This window comes from Miniopterus natalensis, chromosome 6 (assembly GCF_054644295.1).
Source record: "Miniopterus natalensis isolate mMinNat1 chromosome 6, mMinNat1.hap1, whole genome shotgun sequence".
Lineage (NCBI taxonomy): Eukaryota > Metazoa > Chordata > Mammalia > Chiroptera > Miniopteridae > Miniopterus > Miniopterus natalensis.
Genome location: NC_142086.1, coordinates 37,510,556 through 37,531,449, shown reverse-complemented (window position 1 = coordinate 37,531,449; position 20,894 = coordinate 37,510,556). Strand labels below are relative to the sequence as shown.

Below are 20,894 nucleotides of genomic sequence, written 5' to 3'. Positions count from 1 at the left end.
ACGGAAAGCGCCCCCGCGCCTCCGCGTGTTTTGAGAGTGCGTGTGCGCCCCGGGGTGCGTGTCTGGGAGTGTTTGTGTGTAGCGCGCGCCCTCTTAGAGCACCCTGGGTGTTCGCGTGCTCGCCGCTCTCGCTGGGCCTTTTTGCACAGACCTAGAAATTGGGGGGACCCTGTTGTAGCTTTCAAGGAGTTTGCAGTCTAGCAGGAGAAACAGTACCCAGCGTTTCGGGGCCCCGGAGGGTTATTGAAGTCGACTGGATGGTCAGGAAAGGGTTTTTCAGGAGGGGCCCCTTGAATGGGTTTTGAGGAGTGAGTAGGAGTTAACCCCCTGGAGAAGGGAGTGAAAGTCTGCAGGGTGTTCCAAACAGCGTAAAGAACGGTTAGAACTTTATGTGAAAGCGAGAGCTTTGTTTTAGGTTGTGTGGGAGATTTGAGGGAAAAAAACACACAACAAAAACTAGAAAGGTCAGCCTGGCCACACGAGGAGGAAGGGACAGGGGTAGGGGAGAGGATCTGAGCGTCAAGCCGAGTTGGATTCCTCTTTGCAGGGGGGGAGCCACTAAAATATTTTGAGATGCACCCTGTAGTCCTTTATCTGGGTAGTATCGATTGAGGGAGGGGACAGTGTTTGGAAAGAAGTCTTGTTTCCCATGGATCAGTTTTCCACCATCCAGAGTGGATTTGCTAAATCCCATCATAACTGCTAAAAATCCTTAAGTGGCTTAATGTAGGTCATTAGGACAGAGCTCGAGCGTCTCACAAGTCTGTGGTCTTGTCTCTCAGCCTTTCACTCTCCTTGTAGCCTTTCATCATCGGAAATCTTTGTTAGCCAAACTGAACTCCTCACAGCCTTTGTAAATGCCCTCCCCCCACTCCCTCTAGCACACTTTCTTTCTCCCTCTTCTAACTTATATTCATATTTTGGCTTTCAGTTTAAACATTTTGGGGGGAATTCCAGGCTTTTCTTATTGTGTAGAGTGAGGTATTTCCATGACACTAAATTTACTTCATACATTTTTATTGCAATTACTCATTTAATTGTGGTCCAATGAACTCTAAGCTCTGTGAGGGTGCAGACCACTCTACTTTCCTGCTGTATCTGGTGCCTGGCTCTTGGCATGTGCTTTCAAAATATTTGTTGAAATAACATGTGGATGATGAAGTGAGTGAGGGAATGAGCGAAAGGAAGGTCAATTAGGAGAAATAGAGCAGGGACAAAAACATTTGTGGTAGAGATGATGAGGAGGGGACAAATAAGGTAGATATTTCAGGGAAAGAATAAATCCTGGTGTCTGATTGACTGTGATACAAGAAAGAAGAGAAGGTGATGCTAAGGTTTTAAACTGGAGCAACTAGAAGGATGGGAATTCTGTAGGTTGAGCTGAATTCAGCAGACATTTACTGAGCAAGTCACTCATATCAAAAACTAGAGGCTGGCAGTGAGGGGGGCGTGGGGAATAAGTTGTATTTTGACTCTTGTATTGAGCTATTTGGGAGATGTGCACAGAAGGCGGTTGTAAATGAACATTTGATGTTTTAAGGAAAGGTGTAAATTCTTGATTTGTGACTTTTCATTTCACAGTTTGTTTGTGTGCCCGATGCATTCATAACTCTGCTGAAGGGAGTGGGTGAGATCAGTTAGGGAAGATGTGAACTCTCCCTTGGTGATCTAGAAACTAAGCTCCATGGGGGCTGGCACCATATTAGACTTGTTTACTTTTGTATCTTCAGTGTCTAGCCAGTATCTGGTATGTGGTAGACTCACAAAAACATTTACAGGTTGAAGAGAGATGGGCTCCAGTGGGAAGTTAAGAGGACTGGGATAGCCCGGCTGGGCGTGGCTCAGCGGTTGAGCATCGACCTAGGATCCAGGTGATCGGGGTTCGATTCCCGGGTTGCGGGATGCAGCCGATCAATGACTGTCTCATTATTGATGTTTCTATCTCTCCCGCTCCTTTCCTCTCTCTGAAATCAATAAAGATATATATATATTTAAAAAAAAAAAGAGGACTGGGATAGAACTGGGTGAAGATCTTGATTATGTGGTATGTGAGGAGGGGCCAACAGAGCCTGCAAAGAAATGGAGAAAATAGGAGAGAAACCAGGAGAAAGTGTGGAAGCCAAGGAAGGGAAGACTTCCACAAGTGGGAGTCTGTAGAGCTGGAAAGGCCTGGGAAATAAGAAGGGACCAATTTTCAGTAATTAGGAGGCTATTGGTATTTTAGATTTTCTAGGCTGTGCTAATTATTTTACTCCTTAGCACTGTAAAACATCAGAGTATCTCCACAGTCTCACATGTCAGCATGTAAACTATAGCTCTTTTATGATACCTGGTTTCAGTAAGTGGCACAAAACCCCTTTGTTAGAAGACCACAGAGTCTGATCTTTGGTTAAGAAAATGTGGTTGCCATTTATTAGTGATGTTCAAGAGGACACTTTTCAGTGCAAATATATGGTCCCTGTGTTGCAAAAGTTTGAAGTGTAACTGGGGCCTAGTAAATAGAAGTGCTGAAATATGCCTCTCTTTCATGAAGGTTGGTGAGAGGAAATCCAGAGGGTGGACAGCAGCTTGGTTACACACACCTTTGTGATTTTACCATACGCAGGCTGGAATTTAGAGTTGGCCAGTTTATTAGTTTCCTATGCTATATAACAAATGACCACAAACTTAGTGGCTTAAAACAGTATTTATTTTTTAAATATGTTTTTATTGACTTTAGAGGGAAGAAGGGAGAGGGAGAGATAGAAACATTGATGAGAGAGAAACATTGATTGTCTGCCTCCTGCACACCCCTCACCAGGGATCGATCCCTCAACCTGGGAATGTGCCCTGACCAGGAATGGTGCACAGGAGGACACCCAACTAACTGGGCCACACACACCAGGCAACAGTATTCATTTATTATCACACAACTTCTGTGGGTCAGGAGTTTGGACCTGGATTAACTGGAGACTGTGTCAGGTGTCACACAGTTGTGATTAAAGTGTTGGTGGTCTGCATTCTCCTCTGGAAGCTCAAATTGGGAAAAACCTGCTGCCAGGTTCATGTCCCTCAGGTTGTTGGCAGAATTCATTTCCCTGTGGCTGTATGACCCAGGGGTCTTGGCTTCTTACTGACTTTGTGCTGGAAGCTGCCCACAGTTCTTTGAGTTTCCTGCCACGTGGCCCTTTTCATAGGCAGTCACAACATGGCAGTTTGAGTTTTCAAGGCCAGCAGGAAAGAATCTTTTGCTCTTTTTCTTAAGACAGAGTATGTAATACATATGGGAATTCCAGTTTCTCTACATTCTTGCCAATGCTTGTTATTTCCATCTTTTTGGAAACCATTTTATAACCATTCTACTGGGTGTGAGGTCTCGTTATGGTTCTGATTTCCATTTTCCTAATGACTAACTATGTTGAGCATCTTTTCACATGCATAGTGACCATTTGAAATATCATTTTTGGAGAAATGTCTATTCAGATCCCTTAGCCATTTAAAAAATGGATTATTTATGTTTTTATTGTTGAGTTTTAAGAGTTCTTTATATATTCTGGGTACATGTTCTTTTGGTTGTCTTTTCACTCCCTTGATGATGTCCTTTGAAGCACAAAAGTGTTTGATTTTTTAAAAATGTTTTTATTGACTTCAGAGAGAGGGAGACATAGAAACATCAATAATGAGTCATTGATTGGCTTCCTCCTGCATGCCCCCTACTGAGGATTGAGCCCTTAACCTGGCATGTACCTTGACCAGAAATAGAACTGTGACCTCCTGGTTCATAGGTCCATGCTCAATCACTGAGCCACGCCAGGCGGGCCAAAAATTTTTAATTTTGATGTAGTCCAATTTATTTTTTTCTTGGTTGCTTGTGCTTTTAGTGTCAAATCTAAGAAACCATCCTGTAACCCAAGGTTCATGAAGATATGCACTTACGTTTTCTTCTAGGTGTTTTGTACTTTTAGCTCTGACATTTAAGTCTGTGGTGCATTTAAGTAATTTTTATATATGTTGTGAGGTATGAATCCTACTTCATTTTGTTTTCATAAAGATATCCAGTTGTTCCAGCACTGTTTATTAAAAAGACTGCTCTTTCCCCAGTGGATTGTTTCTTGGCACCCTTGTTGAATATAAACTGATAATAAATGTTTTATGGGTTTGTTTGGACTTCTGTTTCATTCAGTATCTTTTTAAATGGTATCTTTTTAAATGGTATTTATGGCTCTGGCACTTATCATGTCACCTTCATAGTTGGTTAACTCTTTGTCCCTTAGTTTTCTCATCTTTAAAATGAGTGATAAATAGTAAATACTTCATGGGATTATTGTGGGAAGAGCTTAGAACAGTACCTATTTGTAGAAAGCACTCAATATGTGTTAGCTCTTGCCAGCATTACTGCCATCACTGTCAACATGATCACCATCATCACCATCATCACTAGCGCCATCATAAAACTTAAATGTTATTTTTTAAGTTGTATGTGATTTACCTCTTTTGCTGGATTGTAAATGCTGAAATTAGATACCATGTTCAAAGAGTGAATGTGATTGATAAGAGTGAGATAGGACAGAGAGCTAAGAGGACTGAAGGCAAACTCTTGAGAAATACTTGCGTTTAGTTATCTTTATTACAGTGGACTAAGTGATTTTAAAAAAATGTACTTAAGGAAAATACTAGAGTCTTTGTTTTAGGATAGTTTTGGAGTAATGAGTCAGGTGGGAAGTTATGTAATTATTTAGGTTTATAAAGAAGTTCTAGAATAGGAGCCAAGTGTATGTGTTATATATAAATCCTAGTGTTCAGGAACTATGAGTCTTAAAAATTTTGTATAATGTTTAGTCCAGTGCCGCTAGCACTTGCTATTTTAAGAGTGCTGAACAAATGTTGGCCATTTCCAAATTCTACTTTAGTAATACCCTCATTTAGTATTATGGAGAAAATATACTAGAAATGGTATCAGAACTCATTTGTTCTCTAAAATTTCACCACCTTTATTTACAGTAAGTACACATGTAACCAATAGTGAGCGTTAGAGTGCTTGAAAAAGAACGCCCTCTCTCTTTTGCCCCTTCCTCTTGCATTCATACTGTTAGCATGTGACTGACATTTTCTATTTTAACTGTGAATTTATGTAACTGATGACAACCCTTATGACTACTGTCCTAGCCCTCTACTTTAGGTGATAATATATGCATTCCTACAGTTTTTTATTAAGCAAATATACATAATTTATTACCTTGAAACCCCTTTTATCATAGTTCTCAGTTAACTATCACAATTTTCTATTAATTGTGAAGTGAAAGAACCGAGTATTTTGGGAGTTTGTTCCTTTCATTATGCTTAAAGTTTTCTTCTGATTTTTTAAAATTTATTTTCCTAGATCTGTTTTCCTCTTTCTGGTGATGCCTAATGACTAGTTTTCTTATATTTTAAAATTTCGATGTGATTCTTACTCCTAGATGTCGTTTGTCAGAGTGAACCGTTACAGCCCCCGAGGAGGAGGAAGGAAAGCACTGAAAGTCAAGAAGAAAGCGGCAGTGAGGCAAGACTGGGATGTAAGTGTGGGTGGGAGGAGCAGGAGCCCATGTGCTGAGGCCCCTGCCGCTCTGAACTGCGCTCCTAACAGGGTGGGCTGGGTTTCCCGGCGTGGTGCATCCTCGGTCTCAGAGGGAAGAGCAGAATCCTTTAGGGAGGTTTCGGTTGTTTTTTTTTTAAAGAATGCAGGAGTCGAGGCTATACCCTCTACTTCTTTTGAAGAACTGGAATCTTAAGGAGTTGGCGAGTGTGTTTTTACAAGGTTCCCCCACCTCCACTTAAAGAATTCACTCTTTTAAGGCCACTCTAGCTAACCTGTGTCACTAACGTCTGAATTTTTGGGGTCGGTTTTTAGATTTCCCCATAGCAACCAGTGATGCCGTAATCACACGAGTGGCATTTTTGGCTGAAAAAGTGGGTGATCCGTGCTCTCTTATGCCTCCAATTGTTTGTTGCTCACCTCCTGAGGTGGGTCACTTGCAGTACAAAGGTTCTCTTAAGATAAAAGACAAGTTTCAAGTACCTGGGACATGATCCATGGTTCTTACCCTGAATACTGGCTGGTGTTACCATGGGGATTTTTATCTTTTGCAGCCTGGTACTTGGATTTGGACCGTGAGACTTCAGGTGCCTTTGCTTTCTGTAGTGGAGAGTAGCTAGTCAGGGACTAGTTTGGAACTCAGATTCTTTTAGACTAGGCATCTTCTGGGTTGTGACCAACCATCTTAGCCAGTTATCCTGGGCAAACTGACAGCCTTTGGAAGTGGGACAGAGGGATCTCTGTGTTTACATTGCTTTGTTGCCATCTGGTTGGCTGTAAAATACTTTTTATAAGGGTGTGACTCTAAGGTAGTGAAACTGATGAGAAGGGGGAAAAAGCATACTTTAACATAAATATTGTCCTCTTTGGGGTGGTTACTTTGAAAAGTTCAATTTTTATTTTGATATGCTGCTATTGCTAAAAACATAATTGAAACCCATCATTTGAAATTGCATCAGAACCTTTCTCATTTGCTGTTTATTATCTCCAGTGCTGGAAAAATACGTTTTTTGAAGGTAGACTGAACTTGAAAGTAGTTATAAGTCATTTGGAGTAAATGTTAAATGAAGGAGGAGAGATAAATTGAATAAACGGTTTTGATAAAAACAGATGTTTTTTGAAATGCCTTAGAGATTAGATTTAAAGGCAGTTTTAGAAGAAAATTGTTTTAAACAGCAGTAGTATTAATGAAATTATATTTTCTCCCATGAGTACTAATTCCAAGCATATCACTTACTTATGTGCCTGAATTCTATTATGATTATTAAAAATAATTTTTATGATTTTTTAAAAAAAATCTTCACCCAAGGATATTTTTTTCATTGCTTTTCAGAGAGAGTGGGAGGGAGGAGGGGAGAGAAACACTGATATGAGAGAGACGCATCAACTGGTTGCCTCACATGCACCCCAACTGGGGCGAATTGAACCTGGGACCCCTCAGTCTGCAACTCTAACCACTAAGCCGAACTGGCTAGGGCAATTTTTATGATCTTATAGTTGTATCTTGTACTTTTCTAAGTCAATATGAAAGGAATAATAGTTTTAGCATAGAAAAACCTTGAGCTAAATATAAACTACAGCTGAAAAGTTAAGCCTTTGAATACATTAACAGCTACGTCACGAGACTCCGTTGTCTCTATGTCTCTTAGGAGTAAAACTCTAACTTGTTGGTTTCCTGCCTTGCCAAGTCTGTGTAACAAGATGCTGAAGCCACGTTGGAAAGGCCACATTGCAGGACTGCTGTTCAGAGCTGTCCAGGCTGTGCACTGCGCAGTTCCGCGGGGGTGCTGTGTGCATGGGCTAGGGTGTTAAGTTCCTCCCCGAGCTGAGCCCTGCCATATTGGTTTTGTGCCTTTTTACTTAAGTGACTATTTTCACATTTTATGAAATTATGCAAAGTTCGTCTTTTATTATGATAGATTCCATGCTTGTGGTATTTGCATGGTCACAAATTGAACCTCTCTATGGAGATCACAATTTATCTTTCAGGAATTTTTACAAGTGCCTCATTCTGTGAAATACAGTTTGAAAACTACAGCTTTAGCTTATACTTATTTGAATTATATACTACCCTGTTTTATTTATTATTTTAGTATAATGTATACCTGCTTGGTGAGTTTAGTCATCATTTTCTGTAAGACACTTGATAGTCTGTTACTTTCTACAAAACACCTAAAAGTTATCCATATTAATATTTAAGCTGAGAATACTGGTTCCTGGAAAGAAAGACTTTTTGGTCCCAGGAATTTGAATTTGTTTTCAGCCATTAAAATTCAGTACATACTCACATCTAAAGACATACAAACGAACAGTATCTATTAATAGGTATGCTATAACTTTCTGAAGAATGCGAAAAAAAAATATGATAAGGAGCTTGAATAACAAAACTAGCATTTTATTTAAATTTAAAATAAAAATTTTATCTTGCTAAAATGTGATGATGAAACCCCTTGACTCTTCAAAGAAAGGTTTCTTGGGGAGTAGCATGCTTAATTAAATACAGTCTTTTAACTGAGATCCATGTGGCATGTAAAAGGAAAAAAGGAAGATCAATGTCATAAAAAATAAACTAAAACTGATTTCAAATAGTTTTTTAACCTAATCTAAAGATAATTTTTCCTGTAAGAAAATTGCCCAAAGACAGTGAATAAACTTTAAAATCCTATTTTTAAAAATTCAGTATTTTGTAAGAAACCTTTTATTTTCTTTAAAGAAAGTTCATCTTTTTTTGCAGAATACTGTGAATGATCTAACAGTTCATCGGGCAACTCCTGAAGATCTGGTAAGTTTAATATCAAAAGTTAAGATTTGTTCAGTGTTTTATTTGATATTTAATTTCTAACCTTCAGAATGGAAGCCAGAGGTACTTCCTGGAAGTTGTAATATTTAATCTTGCTTATGTCTATATAAAATCAAAAAGCTTATCTCCTTGACTTCCTGATTTTACCTAAGAATATCAATTCGCATGTATTAGAATTTCACTAGATAGGTTTGATTTATGGTTCAAATTTCTCTAGTCCAGTATTGCCCTGTATACATCTATCATCTTTTCCCATCTATAAATATCTTCAGCATTATTTACTATTTCATGTACAAACATACTGGTCTCGTCAGTGCAGTAATTTATCCCTCGAACAGGCCATGTATATTTCCATATTTGAGCCCCAATTCTATTTTCCTCACTTGGAACAGTTTCCCTACTTTTTCTCTACCTGTCCAAATCTTACTTTGCTTCTTTACTCTAATTCAAGTCTCACTTTTTAAAAGTTTCTACTATATATATGTATATAGTTTTAGAAAAATAAACAGCTTTATTGAGATATAATTCACATTCCATAAAATCCAACCTCTTAAAATATATAGTTTATTGATTTTATAGTATATTCATACAGTTATGCAACCATTACTACTTTTTGAAGAAAAAATTTATCTTTACTGTTGAAAGTATTACAGATATCCCCCGTTCACCCCCTTTCCTCCTTCCCCCCTCCCATCCCCTCCCCCAGACTTCACCACACTATTACTTTCTAATTATAGAACATTTTTATCACCCACCCAAAGAAACTCTGTACCCATTAACAGTCATTTGCTGTGTGTCCCCGACCCCTTCTCGCCAAATCCCTGGCAACAATTAATCTACTTTATGTCTCTATGAATTTCACTATTCTGGACATTCGGGTTGTTTCCACTTTTTGACTTATGAATAATGCTGCTATGAACATTTGTGTACAAGTTTTTGTGTGAAAATATGTTCTCAGTTTTCTTGGGTTTATATACCTGGGAGTGGAATTCTGTGTCCTATGGTATCTCTATTACTTTACTTCCTGAGGAACTGCCAAACTTTTCCAAAGTGGCTGTAACATTTACATTCTTACTAGCATATGTGAAGGTTCCAATTTCTTTACTTCATTTGTCAACACTTGTTATTGTCATCTTTTTGGTTTTAGTTCTACTAGTGGGTATAAAGTAGAATCTCATTGTGGTTTTGATTTGCATTTCCCTTATGATTAATGATGTCAAACAGTTGAACATCTTTTCATGTGCTTATTGGTCATTATTGGCCATAGTGTCTTCTTTGGAGGAATGGCTATTCAAATCTTTTAGTCATTTAAAAATGGAATTATTTGTGTTTTTATTGTTGAATTGTAAGAGTTTGTTTTTTTTTTAATATATTCTGGATACAAGTTCCTTCGGAGATAAATGATTTCAAATTTTTTTTTCACTCTTTTTGTTATCTTTTCACTTTCTTCATGATGTCCTTTCAAGCACAAAAGTTTTTAATTTTAATGGAGTGTAGTTTATCTAATTTTTCTTTTGTTACTTATGCTTTTAGTGTCATATCTAAGAAACCTATCTAACCCAAAGTTCACAAAGATTTATTCCTCTATTTTTTAAAAATTTTTATTGAATTTATTGGGGTGACATTTGTTAATAAAAGTATATGGGTTTCAAGTTTACAATTCTGTAACACACCATCTGTATATCGTATGGTGTGTTCACCATCCAAAGTTGTCTCTTTTCATCACCATTTATCCCCCCTTTACCCTCTTCTACCTGCCCCTGGTAATTATCACTGTTTTTTTTAAGAGTTTTATAGTTTTAGCTGTTATGTTAGGTGTTTGATCCATTTTGAGTTACATTTTGTATATAGTGTGAGGCAGAGGTCCAGCTTCATTCTTTTGCAAATGGATCTCCAGTTTTCTAAGCACCGTTGGTTAAAAAGACTGCTTTCTCCTCATTGAATTTTCTTGGCACCCTTTTTGATAATCAGTCCATAATATAAGGGCTTAGTTTGGACACCCAATTCTATTTCAGTGATCTATATGTCTGTCTTTATGCCAGTACTACACTCTCTTGATTATTACAGCTTTGTAGTGAGTTTGAAGTCCTAATTTTGAAGCTGCCCAACATTTGATATCTCTTCTGAACTATTGTACTTACTACCTTCATAAGGCATTGAGTGTATTCCAGCTAATGCATATCATTGATCTTTGTAACCAGTTTCCCTGGGCAGATAATTAGTGCTTTTGAGAGATAGGAACCATATCTTCCGCATCTTTCTGGATGTAGGAATCTTAATCCTGGTAGCTCATTAAATGCTTATTGAGGATAGGAATGATGCTCAACTGACTAAAATTTTTTTAATTATGAAAAATTTCAAACTCATGTGAAAGTGCAGACAAAATCATAAAGAACTGCCATCTACTGTTCACCCAGATATAATGTTATTAAAATTTTACATCATGGCTTCATTTATCATACCCTTTTCTAACTATGCCGAAGCATTTCAAAGCAAGTCTCAGAGAACATGTCACGTTGTGCCTAATGCATTTAGTTTGTATTTTAAAACATAAAGACATTTGCTTACATAACCACAATGCCATTTTCACACCTAATAATATTTTTTTGGCATTACCTAATTCCCAGTCCACATACAAATTTCCTTGGTTGTCTTAAAAATGGCATCTTCATTTGGTTTTTTGAGAATCAGAATCCCAACGTAGTATTTGGTTGTTAGCCTCTTAGAGAACTGATTTCTTATTTACAATGTGAAAACTCAGCAGTACATTTTATCAGATGCCATACAGGTTTTGTTCATATTTATAGTCCTAAATACTAGAGTAATTGTCATCAATACCTGCTTTTATTCCTTAGCCCCCTCAGTGAACACCTCCCTTCTAACTCTTAAGCTTTGGCTCAATATCTCTGATTCCACTTCAGGAATTCCACTTCCCTGGAGTCCTGCATTTCCAGTGACCCACTCCACATGCAGCCATCTCAGGGCTATAAAAACACTGCATTCTTAGTTCTTGGTAGTGACGTATGAGTATCATGAAATGGATGTGTCTTTGCCAAAGATGACTCAGTGGGTTTAAGCCTTTTATGTTGTGCTCAGTATGTGTGTATGTGTGTGTGTGTAATTATACATGTACACACGTATGTAACTGAAAAATTTAATAAAACAGGTCTTTATTATGTGCGATGTGTCTTAATATTTTCTATTCTGTATTCTATTTTATTTTAAATATGTTGGTTTTGACCCATTAATTTATTTTTACCGCCCATAAAATGAGTCCTAGCATGCAGTTTGAAAAACACTAGTTTGTTGGATAGTTCTGTACAAAGGAAGTAGAAATTAATAAACCTTTTGTTTTGTCCTTTTAGGTAGATCTAGTAGTTCTAGTTACAGAAGACTGAAAATTTTAGTTGTGAATATGTATGAATATACATATGCTGAATCAGAAAAAATTAAAAAAGATGAAATATATTAGGTAGTCGACTTCTTTGTTCCTGAAACATTCCTTTATATGCTTTTTTCTATATAGATACGTCGCCATGAAATACACAAATCGAAGAATAGAGCGTTAGTACACTGGGAGCTCCAAGAAAAAGCTTTGAAGAAAAAATGGAAGAAGCAAAAACCAGAAATTTCTAATCTTGAGAAAAGGAGATTGTCTATCATGAAGGAGGTAATGCTAAACTGCAAGGGCTTAGATTTAGAAAGAGAAGAAAGAAGTAGATGGGTTTCTCTCTTTCCCCTCAAATTTGATTCACATTGGAGAGACCCTAGTAATTACTGTGTGGACTTTGAAGAAAGCTGCAGTGACCGTTCTGGCTCTATAACTTAGACTCTCAGTGTGAATCACAGTTAGCACATTATTAACTTCTGAGCCTAAATTTTCTCATCTTTAAAATGGGAATAGCACTACTTGTCTGATTGTATTGTTATGAGATTTCTATAGTGGTCAGCACTGTCCTTGGCAAATAATTAGTGCCTTATAGTATATATAAGCTGCTATAATTATTTTTCTCGGTTCATATGCAGAGCTGCTGGATTGCTTTGCAAAAAATGTGTGCTTGTCCAACAAGTTAGTTAGTAAGCCACTTGTCTTTGGCTTAATTTTTTTGTCAGATGTAGGGTGTTTGGATAAGTAATCAGATGTGTCAGAATAAACAGTATGAGAAATAAGAGGAAACTACAGCAAAAAATCCTTCTTTTACTTGGGCTGAAATCATTGTAAAAGGAATGTGCTTTGTCTATAGTGTTGCCTCTTGTTCGGTGTTGAAGCTTATGGCGCTTGGCTCTCTGGGTGACCTTTCACTGTAGCTTTAAACCACACTCTGTCTTTTGAGGAATTCATTCATTAGGCTTCTTAGCAAAATATGAAAGTATTGATTTTATAAATCATCAGGAAGAATTATATCTCCCAAGTAAATTCTTACATGAGTTTGTAAAAAGAACAGTAGGTTAAGACAGACTGGTTTCTAAGTATCTTTTGGTGATGTTAGACAGGTCATGTACATTTAAATGTTGTGTGGTAGTTCTAAGTGAGAGGCCTAAGGACACACATTGGGCCAGGAAAAAGGGCAGCCCCTTTGCGGTGACTCTAGGCTTTTGTTTCTCCTCCATAGTTGCTCCTGCTTATTTCCTGAATTTATTTTCTTTTTTTTTAATACAGGGCGTCCCAAAAAATGTATATACACTTTAACAGCTGATAGCTCAATTTTGAAAATGAAATGTATTTTAATAAACACTGCCTTTATAATTATTTAAAGTGTGTGTATACATTTGTTGGGACACCCTATAGATGTGGTAGAAGTAGGGGTTGAAAGAAGAATGGTGAGAGAGGATGAGTGAAGTTTCTCTGCCTCTTTCTGTAGTGCTGTGTCCTCAGGCTCTAGTCTGGTGTTTCTCAACCCTGACTCACATTAGAAGCAGTCAGGGTTGAGAACTTCCATTTAAAAAATAACTATATCTGGACCCAGATATATCTATACTCAGATATTATAATACCATGTAGGTATTTTTTAGACAGTTTCTGTATAATTTTAATATGTTGCAAGGGTTGAGAACTTCTGCAGTTAGTGGGATTTAGGTATTATGCCTTGGAGGTTATTCCGTGTCGGTACTGAGAAATCTACCTTTTGTTTTTCATGGCCAGCTAGTATACAGATGTACCACAATTTATTTACCCAGTGCTTTATTGGTGGAAATTTAGGTTGTGTGTTAGAGTATACTTATTTTAAGCTTCTGGAAAAACAAAAGACCCAAAAATAGAGTGGTTTAAACAAAATAGAAATCTGTTTCTCTCATTAAACTATTCAGAGGTGAATGGTGGTTTGGGAGGGGGCTCTGCCTGCATTTTACATGTCCTTCATCTCATGACTTCCATCTCTGAGTACAGAGTGGCTGTTCGAGTTTCCTTCAGCTGTATCTCAGCCAGTAGGAAGCAGGAAAGAGGGTGCATGCTACTCCTTTCACATACTAGCCAGAAGTTCTGGCTTATACACCATTGGCCAGAAATTCATCACATGATCATTCCCACCTACAAGAATGATTGGGAAATCTAGCTATGTACTAAGCTAAAACTTGGGAGTTCTGCCATTAAAGGGAAAATGGAAAGAAAGAATATTAATACATAAGTAGCAGTGCCTACCACCTGTAGATTGTTTCCAGTCTTGCCAGTATAAATAATATAATGAATATCCTTGAATATGTTTTTGGGTTCATAAATTCTTAAAAATAGAATTGCTGGGTCAAAAGATATGCTCATCCATTATTTCAGTGTCAAGTTTGTAACGTCTCTGTTATGGGATGTGATGGGACCAAAGGAAGAAGCCTCCGTGGGCATGTCCACCAAGGCTTAATCATTATGTATTAGAGCTACCAGGACCCATCCTCTAGAAGCTGGGCTCCTAGATTAATTTAAATTCAGAGAAAAGCTCTTTGGCCAATATAGTCTTAGATTCATTCTCTGTGTGATACACTCATGTCATGGGAATCAAGAAGATAATGTTTCAAATCCAAATCAGAGGGAGGGAGGCTTTGATAGAGACTTTATAAATTCCAAAGGTATAAGAAATTCCCAAGCCTCTTTGTAATTTCCCAATTCCGTCTGTTTTTTATTACCAGAGAACAAAAGTGCTAGGATGAGAGGTTTCCGATAATGTTTTTGAAGGGATCTTGACTGATCCTTTGAAAATGCAAGACATGTACCACTACTCATAAGTTTGGCTTTGTGATCTGCAAACCTATCTGGGGAAGTAATATACACAGGTGGGCAAAAGTAGGTTTATAGTTGTTAATATGGAAAATAATACAATAATTAATAAATAATAATACAAGAATAAACTGTTTTGTGTACTTAAAACTGTAAACCTACTTTTGCCCACTCCTGTATATACAGATGGGCTCTCAGAGATTGGTTTACCTATCAAGAGGATGAATTTTATCAGGGAGAGTGATAAAGAAATCTAGAAAGAGCAAAGGAAAGCCAGTACATTGATCCCTGGCCACTCAGCCCTTCTGCCCCAAGGAGCCTGGGCAGGAACTAGCAGAGGGCAGCAGGGTGATGGCTTTACTGGAGACCTCATTATAATTGATGTCAGGTCTTGATATGATAAAATTATTCCTTCACAATCTGCTTCTGTCAATTATATCTCTTTATTTTAATAAGAGGTCAAAATGTTTTTTTAAAAATAGTAAATTCTTAAAACTGCCATTAGAAAATATTCTTTGTGTAATTTTTCTAGTATATGTGATACATTATAATGTTCCATTTACTCCCTTTCCTAAGCTCTAAATGCACATACTTGCAAGATGGCTAATTAAGGATAGAAATTTAGTGCATGGGATAATATAATTTAAGTTGTAGCCACATTCTCAAATATTTTTAGCATGGTATGCAGGCCTGGAGCAGGTCTGCCTCAGGCCGGCCTGTAGTGTGTGGGTTCTTGACTTCATGCAGGAAAGATTTCACGATACAAGTCCAGGTGATTTTGAGAGAACATTTATTAAAGCTGGGGACAGTGAAACAAAGGCAGTACTTAGGTTAGAAGATGCAACAGGAGAGAGCCTAGGCAGTGCTGTGCTTTAGCTCCCTAGAAACATTATAGGAAAGAAGTGAGCCAAAGCTGGGCTGCTGTTAGCTCACTGGAAAGTCAAAGAAAAAGGGGGTCTTGGAGACAGGTTCAGGGGGTAAGCCCAGGACGACCTGCCGCTGCCAGCTGCTCCCATGGTTGCAAGTCTTGTGGGGACCCTAGAGTTTAGAAGAAAGTAAGTAAAAAGTTCATGCCTGTGCCTGGCCAGGCTTGACTTAGCGGTTGATCATCGACCTAGGATCCAGGAGGTCGTGGTTCGATTCCCAGTCAGGGCACATGCCCGGGTTGCAAGCTCGACCCCCAGTCTGGGGTGTGTGGGAGGCAGCTGATCAATGATGACTCTCTCATCATTGATGTTTCTCTCTCTTTCTCTCTCTCTCTTCCTCTGTATGAAATCAATAAAGGTATATTAAAAAAAAAGTTCATGCCTGTGATCAGGCATGGGTGGGCCCTAGAGAGAGCCCCTGCTGGTATCCTTTGTTGTGAGGGTTTTGTCTCTCTTTTGTGGTCGAGAATCTTAGGGGAGGGTTTCAGCAGACTATTCATTGTCTTTTCAGGTGCATTTTTAATATATTGATGCATCAAAAATGTGCGTATAGGGGAATTTGGGATTACTCTTTGGTTGGCTTCACTGTTTTACTTTTATCTTAGGTCTGTCTGGCTTTAATGGGGTTTTTGTTATTTGTTCCCCTGACTTCATGCATCCTTGGGCTTGACTGGCACAAATCACATTAATTGGGTCTCTGTCCTCTATCTCCCTGCCCAGGGTGATTTATTCTCTGGTTAGGGAGGAGAAGTATAAACCATTTGCTTTCAGATGTCCTTGGTTAGGGAAGATAAGAGTTTGGGATTCACTACCTGGCTGTAAGTTGTTCAAATTGTTTGGCCTTGTTTAATTATCTTGTCTCAGTTTCCTCGTTGCACTTGCCCAGGAATTTTCCTCGCTTCTTACTATCCTGCCTCAATATCTTCATTGACACATCAAGAAACTAAGGTTAAAGAGGTCAGCTTTTGCTTAGTATCTTTTGACCAGGGTCCCAGTCTCCTGGTTCAAAATATGCTGTTTGTCTTATACCATTGCAAGGCTTACTCTTGTGGAAAGAACAAATTCAGTACTTTGTTTTCACCAACTGAGCCAGCCGACCTGCTTGGCCATAGCAAGGGAAGAAGGGAAAAAAGAAAGAATGTCTCTTGTGTTATTTTTCTCTGTGTCCTCAAATAGTAACTGAGGTCATAGTATATACTTGTGTTCATGGTCTAGAGAAATTCCAGTAAGAGCATTTTTTACTAGAGTCCTATTGATTTGAGCCAGTGTTGGAAACTGGACAGTTTCCAATTTTGACACTCCTTTTAACTTAAGAATGCCCTCTAATGGTTATGGGTCAAGTTGACTTGCTTTTACTCTAGCCTGTGTCCTCGCTTATAATTATATGGAAAGTGCATAATTAGAGGCATTACTTTAAGGATATTTTTAAAGTTCTCACCTCTCCAGGATGAAAACCTGAATTGTTAAAATAGAGAAAGAAGGACATATTTGTTTAATGCTTCAAAACTCATATTTTACATCATGTTTTTTAAGTTATGGGTTTTGAAATCACGTTATTGGTTGAACCTCTGAGTTTATGGTTCAGAGATTCACACCTTTAAGATTATGGCTCAAAGATTTCAAACTGTGGATTACAACTTGTTAATAGATTATGAAATCAAATTAGTGGATTATAACCATCATTTAAAAAAGTTAGAACAGAGACTACAAAGAAAATATCAAATTGGTTTCCAAAGACTAAGGTTTAATAAAACTTTTGTTATATATTTACATTTACATTGATGTGTGCGTATTGGGTTACAGTTTAATAGTGTATTTCTCAGGATTTCAGCCAAGCATTTGAAATCCACTAATTATTGCAGTAGCCCCATCTACTGGTACTTAAGGATAGTGCCACTGGAAGATTTTAGTAAGGTAGTGACCTGTGGTCATTTTTATGCTTCATGCCTTTATATGGCCTTCCCCTTTGTGATTTGATAAGTATATATATTTTTTCTGAATAATAATATTTATTATTAACACATGTGTAGATTCTTTCTGATCAATACCAGATGCAGGATGCATTGGAAAAATCTGATCATTTGATGGCTGCAGCCAAAGATCTCTTTGTTGATTTTCCTCGTAGGCGCACAGGTAAAGTGTTCATTTCAAACAAAAGCTCCTTTTTCTTATTAACCATAGCCACAGATAGCTATTTGGAAGAATTTAAAGTATTTTTCCAGGCATTATATTGTTTATATCATAAGTATTCTAGAGCAGATAGCGCATGAGCGTTGTTGGGCATACGTTCATTATAATTTGTTCGCTTTACACTGAGAGTCTTAACTATTACAGGTTACTCAGTTAAGGAAAGGTAAAGTGTTATTATCTACTAAAATATTTTATGCCTGGCCAGGCGTGACTCAGCGGTTGAGCTTCGACCTAGGATCCAGGCGATCGGGGTTCGATTCCCGGTCAGGGCACATGCCCGGGTTGTGGGCTCAACCAATGACTCTCTCATCATTGGTGTTTCTATCTCTCTCTCTCCCTCTCCCTTCCTCTCTCTGAAACCAATAAAGATATATTTAAAAAATAAAAAAATAAAAATAAATAAAATATTTTATGGTGCAGTGTATAAGATTTTATAATTTAAAATATGACTTGATTATTAGTTTATTAATATTAAATTACCATATGATTGAAGTATCTGTTTATTGAGTAAAGCATAATTTGAAATCTAAAGCAACTTAAATTTTTCTCCAAAAGGAACTTCCCTCCTTCTCAGATACACAATATTGTTCATAATGTATATATAATCCATTATTTTAATCCCTAAAAAGAGACCATTAGTTTTTTAGCTTAAGGTGTGAATCCTGGCTTAGCTACTTATCAGTGCGACTCTGGGCCAGTTGCTTCAGGTCTCTGAGTTTCAGTTTACTGATCTGTAAAATAATAATAGTATAACAACATCATAGGATTTTGTCAGGGTAAATAACTTAATATATGTAAAAGCATTTAGAACTGTGCCTGGCATGTAGTAAGTACTGTATAAGTGTGAGCTGTTATTATCATTAAAGATTTTCATGTGATGGTACAAACTTATGGCAGTGTATAGTGCTTGCAAAATCACTTTAATGAAATGAAACAAAATCATGATGACATTTTCCTTCTGCAGGGTTTCCGAATGTAACAGTGGCTCCTGATTCCTCTCAAGGTCCCATTGTGGTAAATCAAGACCCAGTCACCCAGGCCGTCCTCGGTGAATCTATCTTGGAACCTCAGGTAATGTGCTCTGCTTACAGCCAAAATGCTCACGCTGAAATTAAGTTTAAGGTGATATAGGCATTGTGGTAAACATTTCAAACGCTTAAATATCAACAGATACCAAGTTGTGGTTGCTAGAATTCTTCTTAATCATATTGCACTTTCTGTGAGTAGTGTTTGTACTAAACAAGATATGACTGGATAATAACTGACACATATTGAGTACTTACCTAGGAGATAGGCACTATTATCCTCATTTAGCAGATAAAAAATGAGACTCAGAAAATTTAAGTGACTTGCGCAGGATCATATAGCTAGTTAGTATCAGATGATATTCAAATCTAGGCTGCCTGGCTCCATAAGGCTGCTCCCACCATCTGCCAGTATGGAAACAGAAGGAGTCTTTCCACTTCTACTTTGGAGTCAGGTGGATCTGCATTCATATTCTGATATTTACTAGGTATTTGATCTTGAGTTGATTTCTTAAGGTATCTGAGTTGGCTCAGAGTGATTTTTGTTAAACGAGAATAGAACATACCTGCTATGGTGGTCGTGAGGATCTGCTGAGATGTGTTATATAAATTGCCTAGCATAATACCAGGTAGTAGTTCTTCATTAAATGTTAGTTTCTTCTAATGTATTAGTATGTTTAAAAAGTAGCCCCCAGGAGATTGGGCATTTATTGACTAGTTACATGGGAAAATTCTATTATAGCAGTAAAACATTAACTGGCTATACACCAATCTAATTAGAACTCTTAATTAATCAACAAGTTTAGAATTTTGAGATAGTAAACATTTTTTGAAAGCCCTTGAAGAACTTAATACTAAAATAAAACTTCTTATGAATGATTGGGACTCAGTACCTGTTTAATGCAATTTCCTAGTTATTTATGTCTTCTATGAAAAAAGAAGAATCATCAATTAGAGGGATGATCCTAGGGAATTACAAGGTCCAGAATAATTAAGGACTTATAAAGTATACTGTTTTCTTACAAAGGCAATTAAGTAGAATGTTACATGTATTTTAAATAGCCAAAACCCATTAGTTATATCCCTAGGTAAAAAACTACTGATGTTTTGGCACTTATTAAAATGGTAGCTCTCAGATAATGATGGTCTCTGTTGTGGGGATGGGGAAATGACAAGAGCTGAGGTTAGAGAGACAGGGAGGAGCTAGGTTATGAAAGGCGAAGGAAGTGGGAAGTCAAAGTAGAGCCACTAAAGGATTTTGAGAACCGAGCCATGATGAAATTGACTGTAGTGTGGAAGATGGATTAAGAGGGACAAGACTGGTGAGAGGATCTGGTTAGAAGACTTAGATTGGGATCTTCGAAGTGATGAGGACCTGATCCAGTGCAGGGGCAGCAGGGAAGGAGATGGAGAAGAGGGAGAGATTGAGAGACTAAAAAGGGGTAGAACTGACAGGATTGGGTAGTTGGTTGGATGTGACAGATGAGAAAGAAAAACAATTCCCAGGTGCTTGCTTCACCATCTGAGCAGATGGTGATGCTGTTTATGGTTTTAACTAATAGAGCAGGAATGATAGGAGAGGCTTAGGAGGATGATCAGTTTTGGATACTTTGAGTATGTGTGTGTAGGATGTTTTGCCACGGACATCTTTCAGGCAGTTAGGCAGTTGGATGTAAATGTCTAGGGCTCAAGAAAGATCTGGGTGAAGATAGAGATTTGGAAATTAATAGCATTTGCCTTGTAATTGCAGCTTTGAAATTAAATAGTTATTCAGAAAGTGAGTCAGATGAAAGGAGAAAAAAGGTCCAAAGGAAGGACCTTGAGTCCTATCAGATATAAGGAAGGGGTAGAAAAAGAAGACCAATACAGGAGACTGGGAGGGAGCAGCCAGAAGAATAGGAGAAAATACAGTATAATGGAAGTTAAAAGGAAGAGTGTCAAGAAGATTTTGAAGGAAGAAATGAGTGGTTATTGATATATGATGAGTCAGAGAACTAAGGGAAGGCAAAGACTGAAAAATCCCCATTAGATTTAGGAACTAGCCTGTTGGTGTTGACCTTGTAGAGAGCAGTCTGAGTGGAGTGGTAGAGCTGAAGCAAATGGCAGGGCATAGATGGCGAATGAGAAGTAGGGGACAGCTCCTCCGAGAAGTTTGGTGGCGAAAGAGAGAAGATAGGTAGTAGCTTGAGGAGGGGAT

General features: G+C 37.8%; 1 protein-coding gene across 4 annotated transcripts in view; it reads left to right on the top strand.

Moving 5' to 3' along the window:
* Nucleotides 1–20,894, top strand: part of SPICE1 (spindle and centriole associated protein 1) — a 51,128-nt gene continuing 30,234 nt past the window's right edge. Inside the window, exons 1-6 of one of the 4 annotated variants that reach the window (XM_016200224.2) lie at nt 1–36; nt 5,439–5,534; nt 8,289–8,336; nt 11,881–12,024; nt 17,513–17,615; nt 18,637–18,743. In XM_016200224.2, coding sequence (XP_016055710.2) covers nt 5,439–5,534; nt 8,289–8,336; nt 11,881–12,024; nt 17,513–17,615; nt 18,637–18,743 — 498 coding nt within the window. In that variant the 5' untranslated portion in view covers nt 1–36. Of the gene's footprint in view, nt 37–1,932; nt 5,535–8,288; nt 8,337–11,880; nt 12,025–17,512; nt 17,616–18,636; nt 18,744–20,894 lie in introns of those variants that run through there. The other 3 variants (XR_001602265.2, XM_016200226.2, XM_016200225.2) reach the window with 3 other exon arrangements.